The sequence below is a fragment of the Centroberyx affinis genome, unplaced genomic scaffold (genome assembly GCF_046629955.1).
Source record: "Centroberyx affinis isolate AG114_WGS23_722 - 3 ecotype Tasmania unplaced genomic scaffold, CSIRO-AGI_Caff_v1 ptg000035l_1, whole genome shotgun sequence".
Lineage (NCBI taxonomy): Eukaryota > Metazoa > Chordata > Actinopteri > Beryciformes > Berycidae > Centroberyx > Centroberyx affinis.
The window spans coordinates 91771-107931 of record NW_027278749.1 but is presented as its reverse complement, the minus strand read 5'-3'; the positions used below and the strand labels follow the sequence as shown (position 1 = coordinate 107931).

The 16161-nt window shown below is 39.7% G+C and overlaps 1 protein-coding gene across 2 annotated transcripts; it reads left to right on the top strand.

Moving 5' to 3' along the window:
• Positions 1–81: 81 nt before the first annotated feature.
• On the top strand, positions 82–16095 carry cd4-1 (CD4-1 molecule). Of its 2 annotated transcripts, XM_071516012.1 has the most exons (12): positions 82–146; positions 7678–7800; positions 10736–10809; positions 11308–11391; positions 11501–11668; positions 11787–11939; positions 12750–13001; positions 13137–13511; positions 14533–14790; positions 14912–15012; positions 15259–15308; positions 15585–16095. In XM_071516012.1, exons 4-12 carry the CDS (start codon positions 11334–11336, stop codon positions 15613–15615), a joined length of 1446 nt encoding a protein of 481 aa, XP_071372113.1. In that variant the 5' UTR covers positions 82–146; positions 7678–7800; positions 10736–10809; positions 11308–11333; the 3' UTR covers positions 15616–16095. The 2 variants fall into 2 exon arrangements, with proteins under 2 accessions (XP_071372113.1, XP_071372104.1); XM_071516003.1 differs by lacking the exon at positions 10736–10809.
• The last annotated feature ends 66 nt before the right edge of the window (positions 16096–16161 follow it).

Here is a 16161-nt window from a genome sequence, read left to right as displayed (position 1 = left end):
TATACAATGGGGAGGATAGGATCATAGTGCAGTCTAACTTCCTGTGTGTGTGTGTGTGTGTGTGTGTGTGTGTGACTGTATGCTACGGTGCATACAGCCTACGAAATGTCAGACCAGAACTCATCGCTGAACTGAGCACATCACGCGTGAGTACTACAAAACATATACTCAGTATTCTACTCATCAAATGCTGATTTACAAGCAAGGTATTCTGTAACGGAGGGAAGATAAGTGCGGATAGCAGTTTGGCTGTAACGTCTAGAGCAATGCGTTTCGAGAAATACTGCCATATCTCACTGTCACAGCCTGAGATCCATTCTTAGATAGAGGGGAAGGGACACAGAGGGGGCAAGGTGGTACTGTAGTACTCTAATCTGGTCTTGGTGTCTGGTTCTAATCACATTTTGAAAGTCTTGCTCTCATCCCAGACACTGACTCGGTTTGTCTCGGGCCCTCGTCTCATCTATTTGTTTAGGTCTCGTATCGCCCCGAGAGACTTGACACAAATGGTCTCAAACAATACTGAGAAAATGACGAGTCTGAATATCTCCAGTGCTCTTGTTATATAATATATATAATAATATTCTGCTGAAAAACACTGATGAATAGTGTTAATGTGGGCATTGTTGAGTAAGATATGCCTTTTATTTTATCACTGGCCTCAAATAATGCTCAAAATCTTCCGGTCTTGATCTTGGCCTTGGATTTTATCCCCTTTTGGCCTTGATACTTGACTAGACTAGATCTTGGTTTTGTCTCGGGCTAAAGCCCTCAAAAGAAGTTCAAAATTTCACAACTTTACCAAAACAGAAATGCCTAAAATAGAATTCTCTGTTTCTCTGATATTGCATAGAGTTTAAAGCTTGTGCAATAAGTGCGATGACAATTGTGCAGATTTTGCAACTGTTGGCACTGATTTTGTGTTGAATATTTACTGATCTTACACAAGTAGAGAAGTGTCTGTTTACAACAGTAATGTGGAGTGAATTCCTGAAAATATAAGCGTAGGGTGGGTGCAGAAGTTTAGTCCATGTTGTACCTGTTCACTTCTGGTGCCTACAGTCACCAGGGGCAACAGCCTGGTGTAAAGTATGGGACATGATTGCTGATGCGTTTGAACATCAATGTTATTCAAATGCTATTCAAAAGCACTCATTTTTATTCAAAAACACTTGGAAGTCAATGTTATTAACAAGACTTGTTTCAAAAAACTACATGAAACTATATTCAAGAACAAAATTACCCAGATACTTTGTAGCAAACAATGCGTGTTTGTGAAGAACACAGAATAATCATGCGGATTGACAGTGTAGTCCATAACGTGCAACTTTGACCTTTCGTTCAAAACGTGCACAAAATATCTGTTATGAACACAAAAGAATTTGTTTGTTCAAAACGTTGAAGCAGATGTAAAGGGGAATAATCATGAGAGCTTTGTTTCTGTTGTTTGTTTCTGTAATTCGGGCCAGTGAAGGGCTTCCATAAGGTTTTTATCGCGCCAAGTGAATAAGACCTACAGTATGTGACTGTAACTAGGTAACATTTACAGATTCATGATATCGGTATCTTTACCTGTTGGGTATGTCAACAGTGAGTTTACCGTACAAATAGCTTACAATGTGTCTGTAAAGAATAATATATATGGTATTTTCACCATATATACATATATGCTTATCACAATCCACGTGCTGTATGTGGTGTAAAGTGTATTTAACCATAACTGATATAATCACCAGGACACACATACATAGATTTTTGAGTAATGGGAGTGTAATGTAATTGTTTTCTTCAATTGTAACTTAAAACACAGTTCTACTTTGATCCAGTCTAACCGTACAGATATGAATAAAACCTCCAGCTTCAAAATGAAGTTAGAGCCACGTTTAGTCGTCAGTTATTCTAACATATTGGCAAATATTGTCAGTCTCTGTATCTGGTTTGTCAATCAATCTGAAATTAAACAGAGGGTGAAGGGTTCAGCATGAAGAATAAACTTTATAAACTGCTAACTAAATGTTGATATGGATCATACGTAATTTGAAGCCCAAGTCCTGCTAAAATGCGACATAGAATTGCTGAATATATTAGAGTAATAGTCTGCATATTATCAACCTATGACTACAAAGACTTTTGTATTTTACTAGCTGACCATAACCAAATAGGAAATGATGAAATAACATCCAATCAAACATTTTTCAGAAAATAACAAAATGGCTGATCGAATATGGCTGGCTTGTACTGTACAAGAAGCCTACCCAGTAATACACATGCTTATAAAACATAGTAACAGCAAAATATGCTATTTGTCGGACACTTTTTACCCAGGTGCCTTATTAAAGTATCATGGGTTCATAGTTTTTCAGTATTAACGGCTACAGTAGGAATCAACTTCTAACCCTTGTAACGTTAGTTCATGCTGTATTCACTATACTGAGCCGCATGTTGCACAATTATGTTTAACTGTATTCTATATGACAGTAGTGGCAAACAAGCTATTGATGTTTGTAGTCCATTTATAATCAGAGCCAATTAAGGAGAAGTTACTGTGTGTTTAACTGTCTTAGGTCTACATTTGAGCAGCTATACACTATGTGCGGCATCAGATTACGCGCGTAAGAAATATTATAAATATTACAGGGTCACATCAGATGTTCTGCAGCAGTAATCTGAACACTGCTCAGTTTAGAAGAAGTCATTTAACAAAGCCTACATTATTTATTGTTATTCTGTCAAAACCAAACACATCCCTTTTTTGTGACAGTACACATTTTGCATTTAGAGGTTGTATGTGTCATTTTTTTTCTAAAGGCGATCACCCAGCTGCGCCAGGTGTTTCCTTTTCTCTGTTATCTTCTAAACACAATTTCATGAAAATATAAAAACCCTGTTGCAGTGGGGGTGTTTTCATATGAGAAAATAGGATTCCCTTTTCATGGCTTCATAAAGACCTACATTTCTCAGTTCTCTCTCTCATATACAAACAGTCATACTCACACACACACACACACACACACACACACACCATTCAAAAAGAAACTGAGAATTTTGAACTGATGTTTGTCCCTCCCTCTTGTGTTTCCACCTGGGTCATCGTTCCCATGGTGACATGGGCACCAGGAGCCACAGTCAGGTCAATCGGTCAATCAGTCCATCAGACAGTCCGTCAGCAGAGACTTTACCCCTATATACCACCAGAACACTATCAAAATGATTCATGGTATTTCAGAAAATAGTTGTTTATTTTTTGTTTTTATTTTGTTTCTTCGGTTTAGTGCGTATCTAATTAAGATAAAAGCATCAGTTTAATTATTGGGAGCATTTAACATAGTTATGAATTTTCACACAAGCTTAGTGGAGTTTTTCTTAAACTCCCACAATCCTTCCTTGTATTCAACAAGATCAGCATCTAATTGGCGATCTCCCCCCACTGCACACAGCCAACATTCATGTGCAGCCTTGCCTTCTCCCAGAATTCGGTTGCTGATGCTGATGAGAGAAGTCAGTCTTTTTTTTTTTAGTTACAGTTAGATTGAGCTAGCAAAACAGCTTTGCATCACAGATGTGGAATCTATTAAGTCTGGGCAATGCTAACAAACATTTTGGCAAACAGGCTACGGTGTTATGATGCTGAAAGACAGCTAAACTACCAGAGCGTAGCTGTATAGCAGAGTGGATCTCTTCTTCTTGATAAAACACTGGTGAATGATGTGGTTATCCTCATTATTCCAGGACTGTAGTAACTTCGGCTACAGCAGCAGTTGATGCTGCACATCTAGCTAGGCGCTGTGGGACTGGACAGCATCTGTACTTTTTTGTTTTTTTCAATAAACACGTCATCTTGCGATAAAAGCCTCATGTGATAAAAGCTTCAAACTCATCACAGCTTTACTGTAAGAGTATGTCTGAACATGAAATGTGCTCTATCACTTGCTGAGCTGCCAGGCAGTTTTCCTACAGTAAAAATAACTATGCTTGGTTTCTATCAAATTGCATTTCTCAGTGAAGATTCTCAGAACATACAACCAAAGTCACTTTACTATTCACTGTGGCAGAACCAGTGTTTTTTAACTGAAGTGCCCTTTAAATCTCCTTTCCAGTTAACGTGACGGTGCTTCATACATCGTAATCTCGGCTAACTGTAACAAAATACAAAGAATCAATTTTTCCATTCTGATGGGATGATTATGCAGCAGCCTGATAACAACACAGTACAGGACATTAACATAAAACCATCAATGTGTCTGGCATAGAGTAAAGAGTGGGAGAAAAGAAAGCAAAATTTTCTGCGTTCCTGTACTGTTTCACAACTCTGAGGTTTCAAACCGCCCTGAATGAAGTTCCCCTTGTGATGAAACAGACAAAATGTTTTCAGTCATTGAGCAGAATGTCACTTGTTTCTGATTTTTTTCCACTGACATTTTATTGTTTATTTTTAAAACACAGAGAGACAGTTAAGAGGCCGACCGTAGCACATACAGTACAAGCTATGTACCTCCCCATTCTTGAAAGGCCTCAAACATCCTCTAGTGTTTTGGCTGCTTGTCTTGGCTAATTCACGTTGTGTCTAACTTGAAGTGGCCATGAAATTACCAGACAGAGCAAAGATATGATGGGGAGGGACCGCATGCAGAGGGAAACCCTATGTAGGAGAGAATGGAGGATGAAGTGAGAGGAAGCAGGAGATACACGAAAATAGTGAATCACCCCTTCTTTCTGCCTTCTGGCCCACACTATCTGTCTTTTTCTCTTTCAGAAATGACATGTTGTGGGTACAGGACGCCCTCGCTAGGTGTCTGACTAACGAGGGAGTCCTCACTTTCAGGTGTTTTCCATCGGAATAGCAGCCCAAAAACAGATTGTTTGAATCCACTGAGATTGAAAACAGTGTCCAATTTGGCTTACCCTCTGTGAAAGACTCATGCAGATGTCCTGTAAGGAGAATGCTCGATTGCGTTAGGCCTGTTTTGTCAAAGCACAAGCTTCTTTACATCTAAAGTAGAAGTTAATAAGGTATTGCTGTCAGAAGCAAACAAAAGGCCCATCTCATTTGAAGCGCAGAGGGAACAGAAGCAGGGTTTGGGCCCTTCATCATGGCAGTACAAAGAGAAACCTCAGAGAGACAGATGAGACGAGAGCGAGATGTTTGTTTTGTCCTTGTTGTGGTTCACGTCTCTAAACCACCTCAGCAGTGTGTTTCTACAGTTCTGCTCCCCAACTGATCCATATAGCTGTCATTAACGGATTACCATGGAGCTCGCAGTCCTTAAAGGGTTTTCAGGCGGATCACTTCATCGCCTCATTGGGTGCATTAAAGGACAAGTATTGCTATTTTGTATGATGCCTGAAAACAGAAATGTTTTAAAATTGTACGAGACAAAGTTTGTATTCAAATGAATCTCAAACTGGTGCACCCTCAAGCATCTGTATCTTAATTACGTTGTTCCTTCTGTTGCTGATCCACTCAAATCTGCCCTACAACTAAACTAAAGTCTCTTATTTTTCAAACTTCCCTTTCCTGGTATTAAGTATTAATGTGCAGATTTTGTATTTGTTTTCAGGTTTTTCAAGAGAGGAACAACGAAAACTAAACACACGTCAACTGCGGTTGCCGTTGTTGCAACTTCATTTACATTCCTCCAGTTTTTTCACCCAGTGTTTTTTGGTTGTTGACGGGTTATAGCAAACAAAACCTTGCGATCCCCATGACATGTACACATGTTTATCAGAGGCTTTTCTTGTCTGTATTTCAACACAGCTAAGGCTAACGCATCAACACAAATGTACGGCGGTACTGTGAGTGTAGCAATCCCTGTAGTTACGTACTTATTCAATAAGGACAACAATAAGCCATCAGAGACAAATTCAAACAACAGAAAGATCCACAGATGTTATATTCTCCTGAAGGCTTACTGTTGTATTGAGTGCAGACGTGACTACAGCAGAGATAAGCACAAGCAGATGTTCGGCTGCTGCACAGGTGTACATTTACCCAATATGTAGCATAAAGGGAGAAAAAGTGAAGAAAAAAAGTGGTAAAATTGCTGAACTGAAACACCATATTATGCAGAGTGTAATCCATACTGCATAGAGCGCAATTGAGAATCGTTTTTCTTCACATCACTGAGACACATAATGAAATCTGAAATACAGCATTGATTTTACATGGAGTGGAACTGCAGGCCCGTATCCCTGTTTGAACTGGATAGTATTGAAAAAGCTGAAGTTTGTTACAAAGACAAAATATAATGCATTCAGCTCTCACACACATTTCAGCACTGGGATCATAGTATGGGGTCCGCCAAGAGCGGCTCCACTGGAGCGGTTTGGGGTTCAGTATCTTGGTTATCATGGGGATAAAACCTGCATCTTCCAGTTTTAGGATCGCCTGTTAAATCCCCAGGCTGTCCTCACTTGCCTCGTGAATTTCAATCCACTTGTTTGATATCAATAATTAGCAATGTATCATTCCTCAGAGTAGAAAACAAGGCCAAGATGAACAGACTGTTGAGTGCTATGTTTTAAATCCCAAATCTATCGTTAGTATGTATGTTTCTTGTGTTGCTTTTCAGTATTTATTAAATACACTGTTGCAGTTGGACTCAATCTATTTTCAGAAAAATAGATGGTTTATCTATCAGATCAATTTAGCATGTGCCTCTGAAAATTTTATACAACTTTAACATCCATTTATCTTGTTGTTTGAACTACAGTCGGTGTGCGTAGCGCCCAGTGTCCTCACAGCAGCATTTGTCAGCAATCTAGAAAAAATTTAAAGACTTATAATATCTGATCATCATTAGCATGAATGACTATTGAATGGCAATTTCCATTAAAGATTTTGGTGAAAAAACAGGTATTCACAAAATGACTGATGGTAGGCCAACTCTATGCGTCAATAAGTAGAAAGCTACTGGTCTTGGTGTTGTGAGCGGGTTTCATATAAGGGACGACATTAAATGCGTTGTCGCTGTCTTTGTGTCCTTTGGGTTTGAAAATTATTAATATTATAACTCCTTAACTATATGCTTATTAAACCCTTTGACCAAGACAATTTCTCTTCACTTACAGCATTCAGAGGTTTATCTATGTTTTACTTTTTAGGAACAATTGCATTTTTTAATTTGCGTTTATCAACCACTTTTGCCAAGACTGGGCCAACAGTTCATGGCTTGAATTCTGATACACTAATTATGCAGCTAAATCAGTACAATTATGTGACCAGGGGAAAATCAACTGAGCAATTACAATAAATTAGGCCGTTAGCCACCCGTGTGCTATTTAGAATGTGCTAAAGATAGATAACGAGTCCAAGGAGACCCTTCACAAATTTTGTGACTTATGTTATGAGGCAGTGTGTCAAATAACAATTTTACCCAATTAAGATTACATCCAGTGGACACATTAGAAAAAAAAGAAATAATTACTTTTTTCAGTCACTGAATAAAATATGGTACGTTTACATTGCCAAAATTATGGGTTTTGTTTTATTTGATCTAATATTACAACATAGCGTATACATTTTAGGGCTCACAAATAAATTTAGCTAACAACTCAAAGAGTTTTCAGATAGCAAAGGAAAGTTTAGTGAAGAGATCTCGCCCTCTTCCGCTTGACAACCAATCAAAAGGTCATTATTCTGATTTTGGGTTTGACCAACAATTGTGTGCTTTCTTTCAGACCAATCGGTGGTGAGGGAGGTGCAACGGCACTTGAAAAGAGGGTTTTCTTTCTAAATATTCAACATTTCCGCTCCGGATCATTGCTGAATTGCAGAGGGACACTCGGCAGTCATCACTAGTTGTAAGTATATTTTAGATTTATATACTGTATATCTACTAGGTTTCAACATTTTGTCATACCTAAGATCATGAACCTTTGCGACCTTAGCAGGGCCAGCAGGGTGGAAGTGTCATAGTGAGTTCTGTATATCTACATAATTAAACTCTTGATGAGATCTATTGAGAACCAAAAGCAGTAGTGAACTTATAGTGAACTTATGAACAAAATTGAAATATTAAATTGGATATGACAGAATGAGACAAAACTCAGTACCCCAGCACCCCACCACACTTTTGCACAAAAAATACCATAACATTTGATAAAATTTGTTGTCACTAAATCCAAAAACATTAAACACATTAGAAGCATATTACATCAATGTTTTTTGACATTACAAACAGGATTACATTCTGTGTTAAATGTTGGATTTGTCTTTCTTGCATCATGCTTGGGTAACATTTGAAAGCAATTCAAAAATTGGACTGCTGGTAACAATACACACTGGACTACCGCTATACGTACAATATACAAACTATGAATGTAGAATTCGCTTATTTATTTACTCATAACAAAAGAGCAACAAAGGCTTGCGGACATTTATGTTACAGAGAACCAATATATATAAAGCATGTTTCACTGAATTTTTCATCTGTTTATTTCTTGTCATCCGCCTCCAAATAGGCTAAACAGCATAAACACTCTTACCAGATAGCACTCAAAATATGTTAAAATATTATAATCTTTATTTGTGTGCAACATACTCCAGTGGCAGATAACAGGAACAATTAAAACCAGGCCAACATATCTCAGCACTGACTTTCTTCTTCTTTTTTTTGTTCAGTAGTGTGAAAAGTTGGTCTAATAACATTTTTGCCTGCTAAAATTGCAGACAAACACTATAAATGTGTAATCCATTGAGGACTAAAAATAAAGATGCCAGTGGATATAAAATTCATTAAATCAGTTAAATTACTGGGGACCAGCTAAACTACAGTCTAAATGCATGCAGTAATCTTGTCTCTGCTATATTTTTCTTTTGCCTCAACTCTCTCTCTTGCCCTCTTTCACCTCTCCGCTGCTCTAATCTCCCCTCCCCCCCGTCTCTGTTCACTGTTGAACTTCCACCTCAACTACAGAGATGATCATCTGGTTTTCTGGGTTAGCTCCACAGGTGCGACGTCTTTGAACGTCTGTTTAACATCAACAGTCTCCAGTCTCTCCTCAGTATTTGTTTCTTACAAACTCTGCCCTGATTTCAGTGATGATGAGTAATGCAGCATTATTTATCCTCCAACAAATTCCATCTGATAGGTTTAAATGTGCAGTATATTTTTGTGTTGTTTACAGTCCTTGATTGCTTTTGCCTGGTTAATTTTATAGAGGTACACACACATAAAACATTTGCTGTGCAACATTTCTCCTTGACAGCACACCACATCCGATTCCAGTGCTTAATGTTGCGTTACTTAATGCGGTTCATTGATTGATAAGTCTTTCCTCGCAAACTATGGACTATGCAGCAAACTAAAAACTTGTGTGTGTTATTGAAGTGTTTTTGTTGTGCTACTCTATCACTCACTGTAAATGTCTTATATTTTGAGTGTAATAAGGTCCCAGGGTTATGATTACCCATGAAGAAGAAAGCTTCTTTTTGACAGTTTCACACTGAAGAGGCATTCATCCTCAATCTGTAGAAGAGCAGAAAAGACTAATTTCAGCTTTTTTGTATACAGTATGGCTCAAATATATGGAGCATTAGCCAAAGCTTTAAAAATGATGAAATACCTTGGTTTGAATGCTATATAATCACTGATGTGTTGGTATCAGTATTAAATAGAGATATTGGGCCGTATAACTACAATTATTTTGAAACATCCAGCTTGATAAAGGGCTATGATACTTTTTACACATGACATTTTATATAATTGCTAAACCCGTAGAGATTTTGGCTCTAATTAAAATGAAATGGTTGTGATTTATTGACAGTTTTGGACATAATTTGTAAAGGTATTTGTCCAAACCTAGCGCAAAGACTTAAGGGATAACTGTTGTTCCAAAGTAAGTGTAATTTCAGTGGTTGTATGGTTAAGATGAAAACAAAATACATACAGCAATGCAAGTGAATCAATACAATAATTGGTGTAAATATCTAGCAAATACAGCGACTTGACTCCTGTCCTAGTCTCAAGACTGGTTTTCTTTGGAAAATATTTAACTCGTGTTGGACTTGAACCTAATTTTTTTGCGCCCTCGGTCTTGGCTTAGATATTGCTTTGTTAGTTGCTCCAGTTTTACTTAAGAACAATGCAAATAAATTTAAATAACTACATTTGTGCAAATCATAAGATGCCGCCTCTCTGCCCTTCTTTCCGTATATCGCCTTTAATTCTGCACAACAAAACACCAAACACTGACGAGAAGTGTTTTGTATCAATTTTGAAAGATTATATTTTCTGTTGGTCTCAAATAAGCTTGTTCTGATCTTAGCCTCACCTTGGAGTTGTCCCGACTCAAACTTGATAAGACCTAGTCTTGCTTTATCTTGAACTCAACTGAGGTGGTCTTGACTACAAAAGTAGCATGTAAATACAGCTTGGCCTGCATCCACAATCCCTCAAACAAGTCAGAATCTGTTTTTCAAGCCGCGTTATAGCTTGAAATAAATGCTACAATCACAGAATTTAATTAAAATATGGGTCTCATCGACCCATATCTGTTTTTAGTGGATAACATCAATATAAATGCAACAATAAAAATCTTTGATTTATTTATTTTTTTGCACAATCATGGCATATAAAGCGCAGAGAAAAAGTAGAGGGAGAAAAAGAAAGAGAAAAAGAGAGACAGAGCGAGGAGGGGGGGAGACAGGGAGAAAAACACAGAGAAACATACAGTACCTTAAACCACAGTCTAGGTGTACTACTGGTGTTGTGGTCTCTTTTTTTCTCTTTTAAAGCGTGGAGAAATCCGTCTTTCGTGGAACAGGGGAGGAAGAGAGGGGGTGTGAGAGATAGACGGGGGGGAGAAGAGGTGAGGATCGGGATAAGAATCTGCACCTCACTAAATCAGGGTCCCACCACAACCCGGCACACACCCTCCCTCTCTCTTCCCTCTCTCATTTGACTTTCTCTTCTCATCCAAAGCCCACCACAGGCCGCCTACTCTCATCTATCTGAACTCTTACTCTTTTATCTTTGTGAATCTCTCTAAATCTGAGACCACCACAAACCCCTTCTTGCTTCTTGCTGACTTATGCCATTTTGCAGCAGAATTTGGCATAACACAATAAAGTCAGGATGTCTTTACAGCATAGATTTATTGAAATGCTACTTTTCAAATAAATATATTTTCTGCTAAATTTGCCAATTATTAAAAGGAAAGTGTGTTATTTATGTTATTAATGACAATAATTGCATAAATGGTTGTAAAGGCACGTGATGATCTGCTGCTCTTACACTAAATGTGACTTCTTTGTGTATGTGCAAACAGTTATTTGTATGAATATGTCATCTACTAATCATTTTTAAGGTACATTTTCCAGACGTGTGACCAAAATGAAGGAGTTTATTCAATCCCTCCTCATCCTCTCTGCTCTGCTAAACTCAACAACAGGTAGGATGCCGTGTTCAGGGACACAGGCACTTGATTATTAGATTTCCATTGCGGCAAGGACAGTTTGATATTGTGCACAGTCACATAACATCCGTTCTCTTTCTCCTAGGGGCCGTGGTGATGGCGTACCACCGGGTGGGAGATAGGATCACCCTCCTTATGCCTATGGATGGAACTGACAAAAACACAATATATGTGTACTGGTACTTTGGAGAACCAGAAACAAACATTCTAGTGATCTCGCTCAATCCCTATGGTAACCAGGGGTTCGGCACAGGTGAATACTACATTGATCACCGATATGAATGTTTTCACAATCAAAAGATACAATGAATCTATAAAGTGCAAATGAAGTCAATCTTGGCAATAGCAATGACTTAATTCCTACCTTGCAGATGAACGATGGAAAGGAAGGGTGTCCATGACTGACTACTCCCTGGTCATTAAAGGCATCCAAGAACAGGACTTCACAGAAACTTTCACCTGTGTGATAAAGCAGGATTTGAAAACTATTGCTACCAAGAAATATAAACTAACCAAGATCACTGGTAAGGGCAAACACAAGGTGGCATGATCAGTCACCCTCATATGAGGACTTTGGTTAGTCCAATACTCAACTAGTCTATCAGGTGACAAAAACATAGATGTCAAACAAAGTGTCAGTTGCCTATCGGATGCATCTCTACAGGCTATGTAACCCTAACACTGACCTTAGCCTAACCCCAATCCTAACCCTAATCCTGACATCATTTTTAATCCTAACCCAACCCTAATTTGACCCTAATTCTAATATTGATCCCAACCCTAAGATTAAACCTAGCCCAGACAATGAATATCACACAATTATGAGTAGCATTTGAAACTCTGTAGACTTTGAGTGACACATTATAGTCAGTTCATAAGAAATTGAGTATCAACATTGGACTATCCAAATAAAGTGTGACCAAAACAAACAACGCATAATGCTGCTGTCATGTGAAAACCTCATAGCTCCAATGTTTGGTGACGTTCATGTTTTAAATTCAGTTGAAGGGTCGCGGGTTGAGACAAACTCTACAACTTGAGAGCTTATAACGCCCTTTAAAAACCCAGTGGACAAACTCAAAATGCACGGCGGTCAAGCTAAAAACTGTTTTTACTAGTTCCTGAAAAGTTGACATTTCAGAGATAGAGAAAGGTTTTCACTTGACAGCAGCAATTTATCTGTTTGGTTCAACATGTCGACTTGATGCAAATGTGGAGCTGACCTAGAAGCCAAAATATTAAAGAAAAAACCCCCAATACATTTGGAATTGCACTTTAAATCCTTTTCATTTTTTTCATTCTGCCTCCTTTACCCTGCACAATTTCTCTGCTAGTGAGTGTGAAACCAGAGACGTCTGTGTTGGCTGGGGAGTCCCTATCTCTGGCCTGCAAGGTACAGAGTCCTCAGAATAATGCGCAGCTCCAGATTCACTGGCTGAATCCCCAGAGAGAGAAAAGGGCAAATGGACCCACCCCAGGGGATCTCACAGTGGACAAAGTCACAGGCCGACACAATGGAGAGTGGACCTGTGTTGTGACAAGCGGTGGCAAAGAATCCTATGCCAAAATTTCTGTTACGGTCCTGGGTGAGTTTACTGTAATTAAAAATGTTGCGCGCTTGTGTGTGTGTTATGCGTGTGCGTGCATGCATCTGTGTGTGTGTGTGTGTGTGCATAGAAAAACAGTTCACTAACATTTTTTCTCTTTTCCTCCCTACCCAGACCTCTCCCCAGCTCCTTTATATCCTCAGTATACCTCTCTCTCGCGCTCCACCCGTCTCAACATCCCCTGTTCCATTCCTGCTCCCCTTTCCTGGAAAAACTTCAAAGAAAAGGGCTTGCAGGGAGGCCACTGGAGCTTCGTCCCTAGGCTCAGTCCCGGGGATCGGCAGAGGCTATTCAACCTCTCCGTGGAGGATAAGCTGACCTGGAAGGTAGAACAAGAGAGAGGACTGAGTGCATCAGACCCCGAAAAAAAGGAGCTGTCTTTGTCGAAGAAGGGGGTGACAGAGGCAGACAGGGGAGAGTACGTCTGCGCCCTGGAATTTAAAAACGGTGTCACTCTGGAGAGGAGCATACATGTAGAGGTGTTGGAAAGTAAGTCAGGCCAAAATGCTGTGCACAAACTTAGCTGTGTGATGTACCCAAATCTGCCACATATAGCCTACTTTGTTGTGCTTCTTCTTTGGCTATCACAGTCTCCTCATCTATCTTTTTTTCATGTCCCGTTCCCCTTCCTCCTTCCTAATTGTCATTCATAACAAGTTGGAGACAATTATTTTTTTGCCACCTTTCTGCTGCTGTTGTATTGTGCCTCGCAAGTGTTCTCATCTCTGTGTTGTACGGTTTATGTGGAACAGTGTCCCCGGTGTGGCATGTGTCTAATTCAGTGGCTAATACACTTGTCTAGCTCCACTTGTTTTAATAGGGTATAATGAGCTTTCCCTCTGCCAGAAGAGTGTGGCAACACAATGAATTTTAATTGGATTCTTTGTGTTCTGAGTATTTATGATGTAAAACTAAGCACGTTCAATTTTTTCTCTTAACCCTTATTTAACCAGGCAAGTTGATTAGAAACAAATGCAACAGCTTACGGGGCGTCATCCCAGGGAAAATGGAGGGTTACACACACATGTATATTCACACTTCACAGCTGCCCCGCACAAACGCAGTCGGCCGCACACTGTTGGCCGCTGAACAGCCGTATCAGAGCAGTTGGGGTTCAAGGGGTTCCTCAACATTTGCTATTCTGACAGTAAATGTTGGGGAAGGGAGAGCGTTTCAGTTTCACTTCACACCCCCAGATTTTCCCAGAGAGTCCAGGCATTCAAACTGGAAACTTTTCATGTCATGTCTTGCTTTCTTTCTTTCTTTCTTTCTTTCTTGGCACTTTATTACTGTCTACTACTAACTTTTACCCCCTTTTTTTCCTTTTTTGTTTTCTTGTGAATTTTTGATGTAAACTGGCTTTTTATTTTGCTTACTTTATGTTACAGAGGCAACTAGTTTTATTTTATCAATTCTCTCTCTTGCTCTCTCTCTCCCCCCCTGTGTCCTCCCCCCCCCCCCTCTCTCTTTCTCTCGCTCTTTCTCTCTCTCTCTCTCTCTCTCTCTCCAGTCCTCTCCTCCTCAGGTTTGGAGATACCGGCCGGCCAGCAGGTCAACCTGACATGCAGCCTCGGCCAGCCGCTGCACGCCGACCTGCAGGTGAAATGGATCCCACCCAAGTCGTGGTGCCTGCCCTCCCTGGGACCTGACCCTCACCCCGCCCGTCTCACCATCCCGGAAGTGGTGGATGAAGACTGCAGGAGGTGGGGGTGTGAGCTGTGGCGGAACAAAACGCAGCTGACGTCAGCCGACATAACGCTGAAGATCGGTGAGCACAGGATGTGAGAGGAAGCAGGAAATATAATATGGGCATGACCTTGTGGCCACAGCCTTTAACTCTAGAGTGTGTATGTTGCATGATGTCTATCTCTGTCTCTGTGTGTGCGCAGCCCCGATGAGCGTGTGGCTGCTGGTGACCATATGTGGTGCCACAGTCATCTTCATCCTCCTCCTCATCCTCACTGTCATCCTTCTCCGACGGCGCAGACAGGTAGTGTTGAAACTTTGCCATCGTTTTCCTTTCTGTCCCTAACTTAGATCACACTGGATTACTGATTACTGAAGACTATCATGTTAAAATCTCTCTCTCTCTCTCTCTCTGTCTCTGTCTCTCTCTCTCGCTCTCTCTCTCTCTCTCTCTCTCTCTCTCTCTGTCTCTCTCTCTCTCTCTCTCTCTCTCTTCCCCTCTCTCTCTCTCTCTCTCTCTCTCTCTCTCTCTCTCTCTTGCTGACATTAGCGGAAGATGACACCAAGACACCCCAAGCATAAATTCTGTCGATGCAAGAAGTGAGTTCCATTTCCTGGACTAATAAAATGCCTCCAAACACATATTCACACTCACACACACACACACTCATTGCATCAGGTTTAAAATCTCAATAATGCTCCTGGATATGCGGTGCTGTGTGTGTGTGTGTGTGTGTGTGTAGATCCAAACTCTCTGTGTAGCCTAAACATCTAGTTGTTGTTGTTTTTTTGAGCTTTATCTTCACGCCCCTTCTCGTTTTGTAGCGCTGTCTCTCTTTCCGTACCTAAAAATCAAAGTATGGTTTTACGTTTCAGCCCCAAGCCAAAAGGATTCCACAGGAGTTAATCTTCCAGACCCCAGAAAGACATTTTCAAGAGGACAACACAACCAATTGAATTACTGTCCAGATAAGATATACTTCTCTGTCATGTCCACTAAACTGTGCACCTCTGTTAGCTGTTTTAAATGAGGGACTGAAAGATTTAAAAGAAGGTCCTTCGCTGTTGAACTGGGCTATCAAATTGTATTATATCAGAACTGTATTTTACAGTTGTACATAACAGACAGTTTGGACACGCTGTCTTTATATTTGTATCACTGTACCATGTATTCAATGCTCAAGGGAATTTGTTTTATTTTACAGACCTTGCTTTATGAATACGAGGTTCCATTTATTTAGCATTTTAACATCATTGTATTTGATAATCACAGTCATTACTTGTTGTATTGTTATATTCTCTTTCATTTACGTTGTTTGAAATTTTTGTAGTCTTTTTTTTTTTAACCGTATGACCCAAATATATATTTCTGTATGATGCTCTGTAACACAGCCTTGATAATATACAGGCTTGGTTACTTTCTTTGCTTTTATACATATTTTCAAATGTTTCA

Excerpts from the sequence above, each read along its gene's own strand:
- cd4-1 (XM_071516003.1), top strand. The coding sequence starts at position 11,334 with ATGAAGGAGTTTATTCAATCCCTCCTCATCCTCTCTGCTCTGCTAAAC. Across the intron at positions 11,940-12,749 it reads TAAACTAACCAAGATCACTG|TGAGTGTGAAACCAGAGACG; the intron begins GTAAGGGCAAAC and ends TTTCTCTGCTAG. Across the intron at positions 15,309-15,584 it reads AAATTCTGTCGATGCAAGAA|CCCCAAGCCAAAAGGATTCC; the intron begins GTGAGTTCCATT and ends TTTACGTTTCAG.